The sequence below is a fragment of the Rana temporaria genome, chromosome 8, assembly GCF_905171775.1.
Source record: "Rana temporaria chromosome 8, aRanTem1.1, whole genome shotgun sequence".
Lineage (NCBI taxonomy): Eukaryota > Metazoa > Chordata > Amphibia > Anura > Ranidae > Rana > Rana temporaria.
In genome coordinates, this window is record NC_053496.1 from 62,874,423 (window position 1) to 62,892,310 (window position 17,888).

Sequence of the window (17,888 nt, forward strand, 5' to 3'; positions counted from 1 at the left end):
GCAAAGATGGCGACGGGAGGAAACAAGGAATATAAGTATTTATTCTGGACGGATTTACAGCGGTGCGGCAGTCGGACACCAGAAACGTGAGTTTAGCACAGCAGTGCTATTACACATTGAAATAGCCAATTAAAAAAAAAACGATTTGGCGTGGGAGATCCGCTTTAATGATTTCTTGTTATTATTTAGTCATTTGCTTGCAAGCGCCACTACACCCCCCCATCTACATATGCTAATTGGTGTGTGAGCACTTTTATTGGTAGTGGCTGCTGCTTTTCATCTTAATTTATTTATTTTATTTTCATATGCCCTTGGGTTAGTTTGGTTTTGCGCATTGGTTCCCCCCATGTTTACAATAATCTATAAATATAATTATTACTAGTGTCATACAACATTAGAATTTTTTCTATAGCTTGTAGGCGAAACATTTGACTGGAAATGTACGATTGCGGCGTTGTACAGTTTAGCTGCTCCGTCGAATCTTCTTGGAACATTCGACAGACACCATAAGCCTTCAATGACAGATTCAACCTTAATTAATTTGGATTTACGGACGAATGCATTTTTTAACGAAACTAAATAAATAAAAACGAATTTCAGGAGTAACTAAATACATTTATTTTTCAGACGAAAACTAAATTCTGAAACAAAATATTTCAGAGTGCACATGTCTAATTTATACTCACTCAACCAACACTCCATCACCGTTCGAGTGTCCATCACAGCCACTGACAACACCCAATGCCTTTGAGTATAGGAGAGCATGTGACTTCCTTCCAAGTTACAGTGCTTGACATTAGCAGCCAATCACTATACCTGAGCATTGTCACATGATCAAGGGAGTGGTGTCATTGCTCCCCCTATCTTCTAACTGCAGCCAGCACTGTAACAGCCACTATAGTGCCAACTGTGATGGTGGCAGGAGCAGCAAAGGAGCACCATCAAGGTTTGTATTAGGGGTTCAGGGTGGGATCTTTATAAAGACATTGCAACTTTTGTCCTCAATGGACAAGGTGACAGTGTCCCTTTAAATCTGTAAAATTTGGTCCATGGAAAATGCATAATTATTTAAGATAAACAATTTTCGTTCAACTACTCATTTTGAATTTTTATGCTCAATCCTGGTTGAGAGGAAGTCACATAATTGTATTTTAGTGCAATAAAAACTTTATTGTTACAGTCTAAAAAAAGAACATTGCATTATGTACATGGGTAACAAAAATAAAAGCATGGGCTTTCTTCTGGTGTGTTCTATATACATGTGATCAAGCGTAGCTTAGTTCAGACTGCCAGGAAGCACGAGGAAGACAGAGAGTTTCATTAGGCACTTGCAGTGATAACATACAGCACTGATATCAGGAGTGGACTGAATAATTGGTAAGTCGCCATTCTTACATTCCTGGAAGTTTTGAGTGCACGTGACAGAGCAGTATGAAAAGTACGACGTTATTGTTTCTCGCTTTTCTTTGGAATTTTAACAACAAGCTCCATTGGCTCCTTCTGTTTGTTGCTGTAGGACTGACGAATGACGTCCACTGCCCGCTGGTGTGTTACGTTCTGCACGGTTTCCCCGTCCACAGAGACAAGCTCATAGCCGGCCTATATAAAAACAAAATGGTCTTGGTACTTTTTTTTTAAAGGGTAAAGTTTATTGAATTTGAAATACAAAAGGTAGGTTTAGCACTTACACTATACAGGTAAGTGTACACTATGTCCATGTTTGCAGTGCATACACAATTCCAGGAAAAAAGAAGAGTGGAGTGACAATGAATCTATTTAGATAACTACATATAAAGCATACAGTTCAGCTATACGTTCTATTTGACTATATACAGTATATAGACAATAGCTAGCATACATACTTTGTAAGTACAGTATGTCTACAGTTTATAATCAATACCTCAAAAGGCATAAGAGAGAAAGGAACAGCAGAGAGGAGGAGGAGGAGTAGAGGTGGTTAAGGGAAAAATTAGGGAAGCAAGGGGGTGAGAATAGAGAGACTTGGACCATAAAGATGCCTTTGTCGGCGGAGTCGCATCTATAGCGTTAAAGGTGGGATGTAACTTGATCACAAGTGTTACTTTATACATTTGTGCTCATAAGTTTACATACAATGTCAGAATTTATAATTTATTGGCCATTTTTCAGAGAATATGAATGATAACACAAAAACTTTTCTTTCACTCATGGTTAGTGTTTAGCTGAAGCCATTTATTATCAATCCACTGGGTTTACTCTTTTTAGATCATAATGGCAACAAAAACTACCCAAATTACCCTGATCAAAAGTTTACACACCCCAGTTCTTAATACTGTGTATTTAACATCAATGACAGCTTGAAGTCTTTTGAGGTATTTGTGGATGAGGCTCTTTTATCTTCTCAGATGGTAAAGCTGTTCATTCCTCTTGGAAAAAAGCCTCCAGTTCCTGTAACTTCTTGGGCGGTCTTGCATGAACTGCACGTTTGAGATCTCCCCAGAGTGGCTCAATGATATTGAGGTCAGGAGACTGAGATGGCCACTCCAGAACCTTCACTTTATTCTGCTGTAGCCAATGACAGATCGACTTGGCCTCGTGTTTTGGATCATTGTCATTTTGGAATGTCCAAGTACATCCCATGCGCAGCTTCCTGACTGATGAATGCAAATGTTCCTCCAGTATTTTTTGATAACATACTGCATTCATCTTGCCATCAATTTTGACAACATTTCCTTTGCCTTTCTAGCTCACACATCCCTAAAACATCAGCAATCCACCTCCATGTTTCACAGTAGGAATGGTGTACCTTTCATCATAGGCCTTGTTGACTCTCCAAATGTAGCTTTTATGGTTGTGGCCAAAAAGCAAAATTTTGGTCTTATCACTCCAAATGACTTTGTGGCAGAAGGTTTGAGGCTTGTTTCTGTGCTGTTCGGCGTATTGTAAGTGGGATACTGTGTGGCATTTGCGTATTAATGATTTTCTTCTGGCGACTCGACCATGCAGCCCATCTTTCTTCAAGTGCATCTTGAAACAGCCACACCACATTCTTAGAGAATCCTGTATTTGATTTGAAGTTATTTGTGGGTTTTTCTTTGCATCCCAAACAATTTTCCTGGCAGTTGTGGCTGACGTTTTAGTTGGTCTACCTGACTGTGGTTTCAACAGAACCCTTCAGTTTCCACTTCTTCATTAGAGTTTGAACACTGCTGATTGGCATTCTCAATTCCTTGGATATCTTTTTATATTACTTTCCTGGTTTATACAGTTCAACTACCTTTTCCCGCAGATCCTTTGACAATTCGTTTGCTTTTTCCATGATTCAGAATCCAGAAACGTCAGTGCAGCACTGGATGAAAGATGCAAGGGTCTGTCAGGAGTCTAGAAACTTATTGACCTTTTATACACACACACTAATTACAAGAAAACAGATCACAGGTGAGGTTGGTTACCTTTAATAGCCATTCAAACCCCTTTGTGTCAACTTGTGTGCATGTTATCAGGCCAAAATAACCAGGGTATGTAAACTTCTGATCAGGGTCATTTGGGTAGTTCCTGTTGCCATTATGATTTAAAAAGAGTAAACACAGTTGATTGATAATAAATGGCTTCTGCCAAACACCAACCATGAGTGAAAGAAATGTTTTTGTGTTATCGTTCATGTTCTCTGAAAAATGGAAAAGAAATCATAAATTCTGCCAGGGTATGTAAACTTATGAGCACAACTGTATATACTTTAAAGTAACCCCTAAATTGGTGGTAAGTGGTAAAATGCCCTGCTATATTCAATATAATTTTTCTGCTACCTCTCAGTGTCAATTGTTACTTATTTATGGCATACCTATACAGTCAGTGTTGGTTTGCACCTTAACCACTTAAAGCGGGGGTTCACCCTATATAAAAAAAAAAAGCGCGAGCTACACTATGCCGGTCTTAATTTTTTTTCCCCCGTACTCACTGTTATAGCGTACATAGAAGATTCCGGGAAATGGGCGTTCCTATGGACAGGGAAGGTGATTGACGGCCGGCCGTGGCACGTCGCGCTTCTCCGGAAATAGCCGAAATAGGCTTGGCTCTTCACGGCGCCTGCGCATAGCCTGTGCGCAGGCGCCGTGAAGAGCCGAGACCTACTCCGGCTGTCTTCGGGGAGCGTGACGTGCCAGAGCCGGCCGTCAATCACCCTCCCTCTTGCTTGGAACGCCCATTCCCCGCGGCAGACGGAATCGTCTATGTACGATATAACCGTGAGTACGGGGATAAAAAAATTAAGACCGGCATAGTGTAGCTCGCGCTACTATGCCGGATTTTATGCTGCATTGTTGTTAAGGAGGGTGAACCACCGCTTTAAGGACTGCCTCCTGAACATATACGTCGGCAGAATGGCACGGCTGGGCACAGGCACATACAGGTACGTCGCCTTTAAGAGCCCAGCCGTGGGTCGCGGTCCGAAGCTCCGTGACCGAGGGACCCGCGGACCCGATCGCGGCCGGTGTCCCGCGATCGGTCACAGGAGATGAAGAACGGGGAGAGGTGCGTGTAATTACACCTTCCCCGTTATTCACAGTGGCACTGTCATTGATCGTCTGTTTCCTGATATAGGGAAAGACGATCAATGACATCACATGTCCAGCCCCACCCCCACCCCCCTACAGTTAGAAACACACACGAGGTCACACTTAACCCCTACAGCGCCCCCTAGTGGTTAACTCCTAAACTGCAATTGTCATTTTCACAGTAAACAATGCATTTTTTTAGCACTTTTTGCTGTGAAAATGACAATGGTCCCAAAAATGTTTCAAAATTGTCCGATGTGTCCGCCATAATGTTGCAGTCACGAAAAAAATCGCTGATCGCCGCCTTTAGTAGTAAAAAAAATAATTATTAATAAAAATGCCATAAAACTATCCCCTATTTTATAAACGCTATACATTTTGCGCAAACCAATCCTTAAACGCTGCTTGCGATTTTTTTTTTACCAAAAATAGGTAGAAGAATACGTATTGGCTGAAACTGAGTAAATATTTTTTTATCTTTTTTGGGGATATTTATTATAGCAAAAAGTAAAAAATATAGAATTTTTTTCAAAATGATCACTCTATTTTTGTTTATAGCGCAAAAAATAAAAACTGCAGAGGTGATCAAATACCACCAAAAGAAAGCTCTATTTGTGGGGAAAAAAGGACGCCAATTTTGTATGGGAGCTACGTCGCACGACCGCGCAATTGTCAGTTAAAGCGACGCAGTGCCGAATCGCAAAAAGGGGCAAGGTCCTTAACCTGCATATTGGTCCGGGTCTTAGGTGGTTAATCTGCAGACTGGACAGATTGAACCAACAGCCAACAATTGCTGTATAATTCCAAGGCAGACATGCACACTTAAAAGCACCTTCCACTTCCATGTTATTAGGTATACAACATTATACAGTATACCGTATATTTTGTCCTCTGCATCATGGCAGCAAATTATAACTCAACCATTTTTATTGACTTTGCAAACAATTTATACATACATTCAATGCAAATTAATGCTTGTGAACACTGGTGGCTCTTGCCAGCAGCACCCTCCCAGGGCCGCCATCAGAGGGGTACAGGCAGTACACCTGTAAGGGGCCCGAATGACATCCCCCTTTTTTTTTTTCGTCAGCACCCAAAGCCCCCCCTGAGCTCTAAGGGGCCCGGTGGTCTCCTAACCCCCCCACCTTAATTAGCGGCGGCAGCCCCCCCAGCTTCTAGACTTGTGGCGCCCCCCCCCCCCCCAGCTTCTCGATTCGCGGCAGCCCCCCAATCCTCAATTCTCAACTTGCGACACCCCCCCCGCTCCTGAATTTGCGGCGGCAGCACCCCCCCTGGTTCTCTGCTCCAGTGGGCCTGAAGCTGTAAGCTGTGTAAGGGGTCCCAAAATTCCTGATAGCAGCCCTGGACCCTCCTAACCATCTTGTCTTGTCTTGTATTGAACTGTACTGTCCTGTTTTAGTTTGCAAAGAGCTGTGAGGAGTTGAGAAACACTGACTTAGATGACCACTGGACCCATGCCACTGGCACTGGTAGTGATGTCCATGTTGGAACTAAGCACTTACTTCCAGGCACTTATAGAACTATATATTTACCACTGACCAATGACGACTGCTTAGTTCTAGTGTAAAGATCACTGCCAGAGCTTTGGGTGTGGGACAATCTGTACTTAGTCAATGGAAAAATCAATATTGTTGTAGTCAATTGTTATGCAATAAAAGCCAATATCTGCTTGGGTGCAATGTTCAATTTTTTTTAAGGGTCAAGACAGAAATAATACCTGGAGTTCGCCGCTAAGAAAGGCTGCTCCTCCGGGAAAGATCTTTTCAATTTTCACCATTGGTTGTATTTTGGATTCAATTCCTCCAGATATGCTGATTCCTGAAATAAATTGGAGCATGCGGAAAATAACTTCAAAGGTGGATGAATGCTTTATCGCTGACTTGCCAGATGTGTAAATAATTGCTGACTTTGGGCCGGATTCACAGACGACTTGCGCGGACGTATCTATTGATACACGGCGTAAGTTCAAGAAAGCGCCGTCGTATCTATGCGCTGTATTCAGGAAACAAGATACGCCTGAATTTTGCCAAGATATGGCCGACGTAGGTCTCCTACGCCGTCGTATCTTGGGTGCATATTTACGCTGGCCGCTAGGGGCGCTTCCGTAGATTTACGCGCCAAATATGTAAATGAGCTACATATGCCGATTCACAAACGTACTTGCGCTCGTCGCAGTAAGCTACGCCGTTTGCGTAAGGCGTACGTCCGGCATAACTTTACCACTCATAAAGCAGGGGTAAGTCATGTTAAGGTATGGGCGCGGGAACAGCGTGGTATATTACGTTGTTTGCGTAAGTCGTACATGAATGGGGCTGGGCGTAGGTTACGTTCACGTCAAAAGCATTGAGCCGACGTATATTAGGGAGTATTTGCGACGTGATTCTGAGCATGCGCGCGCATGCGCCATTCATTTACATGGGGTCACGGTTAATTATAATACAACACGCCCACTGCCTTGCTACTTTGAATTAGGCGGGCTTACGCCGGCCCATTTACGTTACGCCGTCGTACATATGGGAGCAAGTGCTTTGTGAATGTTGTACTTGCCTCTCAAAGATACGACGGCGTAGCGCATATGAGATGCGCTACGCCTATCTAAAGATGCGCCGATCTCTCTGAATCTGGCCCTTTGTGTTAGTTGATGACATGTACTAACCCCCTATTCCTGACCAGTTGCTATGAGTTTCCTTGCACCACTGACTATTGGGGCTCATGCACACTGCTGCTCAAAAAAAAAAGCTGCTTTTGAGCTTTTATTTCTGCCTATAAGAGCTTGAAGAAGCTTGTTCTTTTTTTTGTGCTCTTTCTCACGTTTTTATTGAACTTTTTTGCCTGTTTTCATGAGTTTTTGAACGTTTTGGGGCAACGGACAATTGTGCAGCCTTGCGACGTGGCTCCCAAACAAAATTGGCGTCCTTTTCTTCCCCACAAATAAAGCTTTCTTTTGGTGGTATTTGATCACCTCTACGACTTAAATTTTTTGCGCTATAAACAAAAAAGTGCGACAATTGAAAAAACTCTTCTACATATTTCTGGAAAAAAAAATCGCAATAAGCGTTTGGTTTGCGCAAAAGTTATAGCTTCTACAAAACAGGGGACTGTTTTATGGCATTTTTATTAATATTTTTTTTTTACTAGTTATGACGACAATCAGCGATTTTTATTGTGACTGCGACATGTTAGGTGGCGTGGCTACACATGACACGTCACACGTTACTGATGACCGTTCCTGATCACGGGGAACGGTCATCAGTGACAGTGTCACTAGGCAGAATAGAGGAATGACTTGTTTACAAAGGCATTCCCCCGTTCTGCTCTTGTCGACCGCAATCGCGGGACTCCCGGGAACATCGAGTTTCCGGGACCCACGGCTGCACTCGAGAGGCATGCGGCGCGATCGCCTGCTGGGCGGCAGATTCAAATGGACGTATCTGTACGCCAATCTGCCTGCCCTTACATTCTGTCGGCGTAAATAGGCGTGCGGCGGTCGGCAAGTGGTTAAACTCCTTTGAGCTGCAGTGTGCATGAGTCCTTGTGCTGTTGCTTAAAGCGGAGGAGTTCCACCCATTTTTTAGTTTATTAAAAGTCAGCAGCTACAAAAAACCCAGCTTCTGACTTTTTAATAAATCGACACTTACCTGCCCCATTGTCCAGCGATGCAGCCGCCTGAAGGCTTGCTCCTCTCCCCCTCCTCTCCTCTGCGCCATCTTTGTAACTGTGGGCACCCGGCTGTGACAGCTTCACGGCCGGGCGCACACTGCGCATGCGCGAGTCACGCTGCACTCTTCTATTGGCCAGCCGATCTTCTGGGACCTGAGTTGTGTCCCAGAAGATTGCTGGCAGGGAGGGACTGCCTAGGGCGAGAGGAGGAGTCGCCTAGGGGGCCCAAAAAAGGAAGCAGGAAGTGGAACAGGAATTCCCACTAAAAATAAGGTAACCCCCACAAAAAAAATAGACATCTCCCTCTAGGAGATACAGACACAGATAACAATACAACCCTGACAGAGAATCTTCACCTTTCTCACGCTACTAGTAAATGTGTTTTATTGTTGCCCACGTCTTCTCTCACTTTGTAAGGAATCCCTTCAAAACAGGAAGTAGGGAGATTTTTGCTCACTTCCTGATAAACAGGAAGTGAGGAAGAATCCTATACCAGGGGCACAACCCCCCCCCCCCCCAAGAAACTGAAAGTTGACAGAGGTTCTAAATGTAAGACATTTTGTTTAAAACCAAAAAGTACACATTTTAAACACATACAGCAATCAGAACACAGTATTGTTTGCAATGGTTGTTCTTCAGCTCACCTAAAGACTGTTTGGTTTTTGAGATTGTCACAGTCAGCATCTCATACTCCTCCTCTTTGTCATCTCTAAAGCCATTCTGTGAAACCCGCTCCGGTTCTAGGTGATTGCTGTCTGATCGTATAGGCCTTAGCTTGATGTCAAAGTTGGATGGATTCAGAGAGACCCCTCCGAAGATCTGAGACAAGATTGGCCTGGATTTCTTAGCCTTGCTTATGACTGAATAAGCCTCATTCTTTTTTTCTTTAGATCTACTGCGAGTAGTTCTAGGCACTCGAGAATCCTCACTATTAGCTTGTTGGTCCTTTTTACTTCTTGTAGGCAAAGATTTGTTGTCACTGGTTCCCAATGAGGCGCCATCATTGAGCATGGAGGACCTCTTTATGGGTTCAGTAAGGAGCCAGTTTGGCCGTTGTGGCCGAGAGGAAGACTTCTTCACTGTAGTATTTTGGGCATCAAAGGAATCGACTGGCACATCTTCAAGTGGGGTAAAGTTTTTAGGATATGTTGGTTTGACATCATTTGGATCTGAGACTTGTAGCCTCTCCATTTCCCCAGGAAGCGACTTGCTGTCGTTCACATCATCTACTGGTTTAAGTTGAAAAGCTCCTCTATGATCTAATTAAAAGAAGAAAAAAAATATCTATAAACAGGCATTGTAAAGTCTCACTGTAACCCCTTCCTGCCCAGTAAGCTTGGTGGGCAGGAAGGATTGGAAATCATGTGACCACTGTGATAGGCCGTCACAGTGGTCACATGATCAGGGTCCCATTGACTCCTGATCATTAGTATGGACCAAGAGCTGTCTTAGGCAGCTAGGTCACTGAACTGGGAGTTTGTATTGAGTGCGCTCTCAGCACAGAAAGATATGCCATCCATGCACACACATGTGCGGCATGTGGGCGTTAAAGCCCACCTCCTTTGCCGCTGCACATATGCATTACATGGGCAGCAAGAGGTTAAGCTGTACTGATCAACAATACAAATCGAAGGGTTTATCCAATCTGTTATGACTCTATCCATTACATACAAAAAAAGTTTTGGCTGGACATAAACTTTAAGACCCCCCCCCCCCCCCCCCCCAACAAAAACCACAAAAACAAATAGCTACAAATTTTGGCCCCCAAAACATAAATGCATCGAAAACCTAAACATGTTTTTTATTTATTTTTTAGTACTACTCATCTCTGTTATTTCCGGGTAAATTTTTCACTTATTACACCACTAATGGCGCGTACACACTACCGTTTTCATGACGAGAAAAATGCAATTTTTTTATTTGGTTGTTAAAAACGGTCGTGTGTAGGCTCGACCATTTTTCTCGACGAGAAACATGGGCATTAAAAATTTAGAACATGCTCTATTTTTTTCTCTTCGTTTTTCACGTTGTGAAAAACGGTCGTGTGTACGCTTTAACGACGGGGGAAAAAACGTGCATGCTCAGAAGCAAGTTATGAGATGGGAAATTAGCATAATCAGCCCAAAGGGTGGCGCCATTCGAATGGAACTTCTCCTTTATAGTGCCGTCGTACGTGTTGTACGTCACCGCGCTTTGCTCGAGCATTTTTTATCACGATCGTGTGTATGCAAGGCATGCTTGAGAGGAATCACGTCGAGAAAACATAGTTTTTTTCCATGGCATGAAAAATGGTCGCGTGTACGCGGCTTAAGAATCCATGCACACTAGCGTTTTCTTAGGCTCCTAGAAGCTGTTATTAGCATTTTTTCTGCTCCCAGAAGCTAAATAGGGTTATCTTATGTGTCCATGCACACTAGTTTAGGCTATTAATTGTTTTTTGCTCCTAGACATCGAAGCTCAAAAAATTCTGTTTTTGTAGTGTTTACTAGAGCGTTTTTTCAAGCAGAAAACCATCCTAAACTCTACTAATAGCGTTTTTTTTAGCTTGGTTACTTTTACTGCAAAAATGCTAATAAAATGCTAATTCTCCTAAACGCTGCTAAAACACTACTACAAAAAGCTATTACCAGTGTTTTTTATCCAGTGATGTTTCCAGCATTTTTTTTATTGGATTAAAGGGGTTGTAAAATTTTTTTTTTTATTTGTTTTTTTAAATAACAAATATACCATACTTCCTTCCACTGTGCAGTTAGTTTTGCACATAGTGGCCCTGATGTTCGTCTTCTAAGGTCCCTCGGCAGTTGTCTCGGCTCCTCCCCACAACAGCTAACACCCTTCTGGGAAGCGTTCTCCCAAGGGATTTAGCTTGTGGGCGCGCTTCCATGATATAGCTGCCAACTGTATCACTCGACCCCGCCCCCTGGTGTGCCACGTCATTAATTTGATTGAAAGCAGCGGGAGCTAATGGCTGCGCTGCTATCAATCTCCAATGAAGAGCCGCCTCAAGCTGGGGGAAACAATCGCGGGATCGCGCCTAAGGAGTTTTGATTCTTCAGGTAAGTAAAATGGGGGGGGGGGGCCCCGAGAGTGCAAGGTGTTTTTTCACATTAAAGTGGTTGTAAAGGTACAATTTTATTTTTTCTAAATAGCTTCCTTTACCTTAGTGCAGTCCTCCTTCACTTGCCTCATCCTTCGATTTTGCTTTTAAATGTCCTTTTTTCTTCTGAGAAATCCTCACATGTTCTTCTGTCTGTAACTCCACACAGTAATGCAAGGCTTTCTCCCTGGTGTGGAGTGTTGTCCCCTTACACCCAGCTCCTTCCTCTATCTGCAACGTAGAGAGCATCCTGACTCTCTCCTGTAGTCCAAGGGAGGGGGCGAGCACGACACTCCACACCAGGGAGAAAGCCTTGCATTACTGTGTGGAGTTACAGACAGAAGAACAGGAAGTGAGGATTTCTCAGAAGAAATAAGGACATTTAAACACAAAATGGAAGGATGAGGTAAGTGAAGGAGGACTGCACTAAGGTAAACAAAGCTATTTAGGAAAAAAAAAATTGTACCTTTACAATCCCTTTAATGCATAGGATGCATTAAGGTGAAAAAACACAAACACGAAGCTTTACAACCCCTTTAAAGCCTTATGTCGCCAACACTCTACTTCATACAGTCAGTATGTGACCTCTGCTGGCCATTCATGGTAAAGCTCTACGCTAGGACTGCACAGACCATCATTGAATAGCCTTGCAGCTGAAATTGAATTTTTTGGTGCATTTGGCAAAAAGAAAAAGGAATAGATTGGTTAAATTATTTCTGACCTGGAACCGGAGTAACAAGATGCTTCCTCGGAAGTGTGTCATATCTGGCAGGTCTAAGTGCAGGAGATGCCACTGTAATACAAAAACACAATATTGGCAATATTACATTATATGGAATGTCATGGGAGTAAAGCTGAAGTTATCTAACTTTTATTTTGCTACATTTAACTGTAATGAAGTATGACCCCCCTCCCCCACCCTGCAAGCTGATGGTTCCTGTGGAAATCTCTTCAGTGATGCCTGGTTTTCTTCACCGCTCCGAATTTCCAGCTCTGCGGACTGCGGGGATTAGCAGCTTTGGGTCTAACATTGTACAATCAAGAAGGAAGGTCCCAACAGCTCCCACACCTTTCTCCCCCTCCTCTAATAACAAAATTCCCATTACGAAACAAAAAAATAAAATAAAAAATTCCTTGCACGATTTGCAGGGAACGTAACAAGCCCTGTAAATGGGGGAGAGGCCGATGAATGACCAAATCTTCTCCCCCGTTCAGAGAACGTGTTGCATTTTGTGAAAACAAATCATTGGAGGCAGGGTGTTCAGGCGCCCTGTGCTAGCTAATCCTGTGGCGCCCCCCCATCTTCACCCCTCGCCCCCAAGACATTGTGCTGCCTGGTACCAAGAATGAAATGCTGCCCCCCCCCTCCCCCCAAAAAAAATCACGCCCACCAAAATGAGGCTGCGGATACGATGGTGACCCCTTACAGTGGCCTTCTCCTCTGTCCACCATCAGGGCAGCTCTGACATGTGGAGAGGTGAAAGGCGCACAGGAGGAGGACACAGCATACTGAGCCGAGCGCATATGAGCTTTCCCGAGCCCGGCCGGCTTCGGAACGGCGCATGCGCAGTTGCATGGTTGACTTGCGGCCATCTTTTTATGGACACCCAGATTCACGGACGGTTGGCAACACTGGCGGCAATTTGCCGGCTCAGTGGAGCGGGCGGAACGGGATGGCGGGCTGACGGCAATTTGCATGTGAGTAACTGACTGCGACTCACATTCTGCAAGCTGTGATGGCCGCACGGCGCCCCTGTTGCCCATGGCGCCCTGTGCGGCCGCACAGCTCGCACACCCCAAAGGCCGGCCCTGAATGGAGGAAAGGACAAAGGGGTGGGTGCTCATCGGGACTTCATCAATCTCATGCAAAGCTAGCCCTGACGCTATTAACCCCAGCAGTGCTGCAGGGCTCCCAACTGTCCCTGATTTCGAGCACTGTCCCTCTTCCCTCCTCATTTGTCCCTCATGTTGGTCTGATCTATATAGTTGTATATAAAATTCACTTTTTATCTTTCAAAAAGTGTTTTCCAGTGCTAAACCTTTCATCCAATTTCTACATTTCTGCATTGTTGGAATAGTGGGGTAAAAAAAAGCACTTGGGAGTTTAACTGATCATTTTTTGTGTGTAATGCCGCGTACACACGACCGTTTTTCATGACGAGAAAAATACAATTTTTTTAATTGGTCATTAAAAACGATCGTGTGTAGGCTCCAGAGCATTTTTCTCGATGTGAAAAATGGCCATTAAAAATTTAGAACATGCTCTATTTTTTCTTGTCGTTTTTCACCTCGTGAACGACGGGGAAAAAAACGCGCATGCTCAGAAGCAGGTTTTGAGAAGGGAAATTTGAATAATCAGCCCAAAGGGTGTAGCCAATCGAATAGAACTTCCCCTTTATAGTGCCGTCGTATGTGTTGTACATCACGGCGCTTTGCTTGAGCATTTTTTTTTTACGATCGTGTGTATGCAAGGCAGGCTTGACAAGAATCATGCTGAGAAAAACATAGTTTTTTCCATGACATGAAAAATGGTCGTGTGTACGCGGCATAATTCTCCTTTAAGGGGGCATGGCAGGGGGTGTGTCCTATGCCTACATACTTTTGCTAATAAGTGTCCCTCGTTCCCATTTCAAATAGTTGGGGGGGTATGGTGCTGGAAGCTCAGTTGGGGGGTATGGTGCTGGAAGCTCAGCTGGGGGGTATGGTGCTGGAAGTTCAGTTGGCAGGTATGGTGCTGGAAGCTCAGCACTGTAAAGAGGCCCAGGTATCATTGGAGAGAAGATTTCTACAGCAATCATTGGCCTGCAGGTCATGGGACATACGTCATTACAGGTAAGTTAGAATTGGCATAAAAAATTGGTGGTAGAGTAGCCAGACACACATACACTGTATTGTGCTGGAAGCTCAGTTGGGGGGTATGGTGCTGGAAGCTCAGCTGGGGGGTATGGTGCTGGAAGTTCAGCTGGGGGGTATGGTGCTGGAAGCTCAGCTGGGGGGTATGGTGCTGGAAGCTCAGTTGGCAGGTATGGTGCTGGAAGCTCAGCACTGTAAAGAGGCCCAGGTATCATTGGAGAGAAGATTTCTACAGCAATCATTGGCCTGCAGGTCATGGGACATACGTCATTACAGGTAAGTTAGAATTGGCATAAAAAATTGGTGGTAGAGTAGCCAGACACACATACACTGTATTGTCAAAATTATTGGGACGCCTGTCTTTCCACGCACATGAACTTTAATGGCAACCCAGTCTTCAATATTGAGTTGGCCCGCCCTTTGCAGCTATAACAGCTCTTCTGAGAAGGCTGTCCACAAGGTTTAGGAGTGTGTCTATGAGAATGTTTAAACATTCTTCCAGAAGCAGATTTGTGAGGTTAGGCACTGATGTGGACGAGAAGGCCTGGCTTGCCGTCTCCGCTCTAATTCACCCCAAAGGTGTTCTATCGGGTTGAGGTCAGGACTTTGTGCAGGCCAGTCAAGTTCCTCCACCCCAAACTCACTCATCCATGTCTTTATGGACCTTTATTTGTGCACTGGTCCAAATCATTTGGCGAATGGAGCGATTGCAGTTTGAGATGGTTTCTCAGGAGTTGGGTTTGGCCTCTTAGTTCCAGTGAAGGGAACTCTTAAGGTGTCAGTATACTAAGATATTTTGGACAATTTCATGCTCCCAACTTTGTGGGAAAAGTTTGGGGATGGCCCTTCCTGTTCCAACATGACTGTGCACCAGTGCGCGAAGCAATGTCTATAAAGACATAGATGAGTGAGTTTAGGGTGGAGTAACTTGACTGACCTCAGCCCGATAGAGCACCTTTGCCATCCAGGCCTTCTCGTCCACCATCAGTGCCTGACCTCACAAATGCTCTTCTGGAAGAATGGTCAAACATTCCCATAGACACACTCCTAAACCTTGTGGACAGCCTTCCCAGAAGAGTTGAAGCTGTTATAGCTGCAAAGGGTGGGCCAACTTATTATAGAACCCTACTAACTAAGAATGGGATGCAATTACATTTCATGTGCTTGTAAAGGCAGGTGTCCCAATACTTTTGACAATATAGTGTATATTGATGACAGCTGTGAACATTTTCCAGAATAGTTAGTATTTGCATTTTGGTAAAAGATACGTCTTATAAGCAACTGCACTGACTGGAATACATTGTGGGTTCCTCTTTATTCATGCTTTGGCCATGTCCAACTAGGTATGAATTGTAAAGAATGCAGTAAGAGCCTTTTACTGCACATAGTGCATGGATGACCTAATAACATTTTATAAAAGCTGAAAAAGATTCTGGTATGAAATTTCTCATGGGAGCTTATGGGTGGAATGTTACATGCTTCCAATACAGAAGCATCAGAGCACCAGGTGAAAAACACTTATAGTGTATATATGGTTGCCTGCAAACATTCAAACCTCCAGGTTAACCACTTGCCTACTGGCCACATTTATCCCCTTTCTGCCCAGACCAATTTTCAGTTTTCAGCGTGGTCTCGCTTTGAATGAGAATTGTGCAGTCATGCAGGGCTGTACCCATTTTTTCACACTAATAGATCTTTCTTTTGGTGGTATTTTATCACCACTGGATTTTTTATTTTTTGCGAAACAAATGAAAAAATATCAAACAGGTAATTTTTCTTTTTCACTGACGAGGCAGCACTGGTGGGCACTAAAAAGGAGGCACTGATGGGCACTAATAGGCGGCACTGTTGAGGAGGTACTAATTGGCAGCACTGATCATCAGTGAATTTATTTGACCTAATCTGGGAGAGGCAGTGTCTATACTGGATAGCTGCTTTTAAAACTGCCTCATGCAGAATATAGATGTAAAGAACAACCAGAGGACAATGAAAAACCCCAAAGTATTACCTTGTAGGCAGGTGCAGGGGAGGTCAAGAGGAACATGGTTCCTCTCTGGTTTCCTGGGTCACTGGGAAAGCTATCCGATTGGATGCTGCTGTGCCATGTGACTCTGGTAGCCATCTCTGGTCAGGCAGGGTATATTTAAAGCCCTGGTTTCAAGGCTTGACTCTTATTTTGCATGTGGGTAGTGTATGGACAGGTCCCCCGTCTTACAATGAAAGTGCTTAGCGGCAGGGAGATTTTCCAAACATAGGTACACACCATCCTTCTGGAGATATTTTGGGCTTGGACTACCCAGGCTGCATTATACCTCGAGAGACACGCGGCACACCTGCAAGCGAGCAATTCCACATAATACAAAGCAGACATGAATATATTAATGTCCTAATAAAAGGAGTGGAATGTCTGGTACAGCCAACCAAAAGTGGGCAGCAGGTGTCTTCGACTTAAGACAGGTATTTGCAACCACTTCCAGGCATAGACCCCCGCATTTTCCCTGGGAGTCTTCGCCACGTGCGGCGCACCCCCGCTGTCTTCTGGGAGACACACGGGTCCCAGAAGACAGCAGGGACCAGTGGCATTGCGCAGCACGAGTCGTGCAGTAGGGAATCAAGAATTAAAGACGCAAGGCTACCTTTATTGAAAATGGCAGTGGCAGCACCCGAGAGCCGAGCGATGCCACGGCTTTGGGTGCCGACATAACGGGCGCGCTGGACAGGTAAGTGTCCTTATTTTGAAAGTCAGCAGCTGCAGTATTTAAAAAAATAAATAAAAAATCGCCAGACCTCCGCTTTAATAATCGCTAGGCTAGGTGGACGTTCCTTCCCCTGGCTTTGTCCACCCAGCATTGGGAGGGACCCTGCGATGGGCCTGCGGGGCTATAAATAGCAGGGCTCAGATACCAGTCTATGCAATCCCTCCCAGGTGGTTGGACGCACATTATTTTTGGTCAGCATTATCTTGATCCTGGTAGGTACTAACCCTTCCCCTCCCTCATTTGTCACTACATATTTACTTTTTTAACATTGCATTACTGGAGTACTACCATGCACTGGTGTCACTGCCTCACCAAGTTGCAGTTTATACTTTACAACACATATACTTAGTTCCACATGTGGACTCTCATTCAATTCAGCTGTGCAGGTCACCTTTACCATTCCTGATTGTACCATGTGGTTTCTCTTGCCCATTTAATCATTATTTTATTTATTTTTTCATTATTCATAATTTATTAGTGCACAACATCACCCATATACACTCCTTTTTTTAGCCACCATCCTGGCAAGCCATTATGGACAGTTCTGCTTGCCCATTTTTCCATCTGTCGTGTTTTGCGCTGCTGGCCCATTTGGAGTCTTTACCCACAGCGCCTCCGGTGGCATGTGCCATCCTGCATCTTTGCGAGTGTGGATCCCTTAGTCTGATTCCTACATGAATATACTGTTATGTTTTTTCCTCCCCATCCCCCACCCCCCCCTTTCCAATGAAAGGCTTCTCCATATGGATGGAATTAAGGCTGGGGTTGAAGGGTTGGTTCTTCAATATGTGAGATGTTTAATGTAATTTATTGTATATTTCCCTTCAGTCACAGCTAATCAAGCCTCTGAAGAAGACCATCATGGTCGAAACGCGTTAGGACACCATTTATACAAGCAATATATATGATTTGAGCTGTATAAATATTTTGTTGTGTACTGTATAACCTCTATGTAATTTAATGTTC

At 44.1% G+C, this 17,888-nt stretch overlaps 1 protein-coding gene across 1 annotated transcript in view; it reads right to left on the bottom strand.

Moving 5' to 3' along the window:
• Nucleotides 1-670: 670 nt before the first annotated feature.
• PDZD7 (PDZ domain containing 7) overlaps nt 671-17,888 on the bottom strand; it is a 90,458-nt gene continuing 73,240 nt past the window's right edge. Inside the window, exons 13-16 of the mRNA XM_040361907.1 lie at nt 12,032-12,103; nt 8,858-9,472; nt 6,271-6,371; nt 671-1,599 (exon numbers count right to left, since the gene is read on the bottom strand). Of these exons, the coding sequence (XP_040217841.1) occupies nt 1,447-1,599; nt 6,271-6,371; nt 8,858-9,472; nt 12,032-12,103 (941 nt within the window). The 3' untranslated portion in view covers nt 671-1,446. The remainder of the gene's footprint in view (nt 1,600-6,270; nt 6,372-8,857; nt 9,473-12,031; nt 12,104-17,888) is intronic.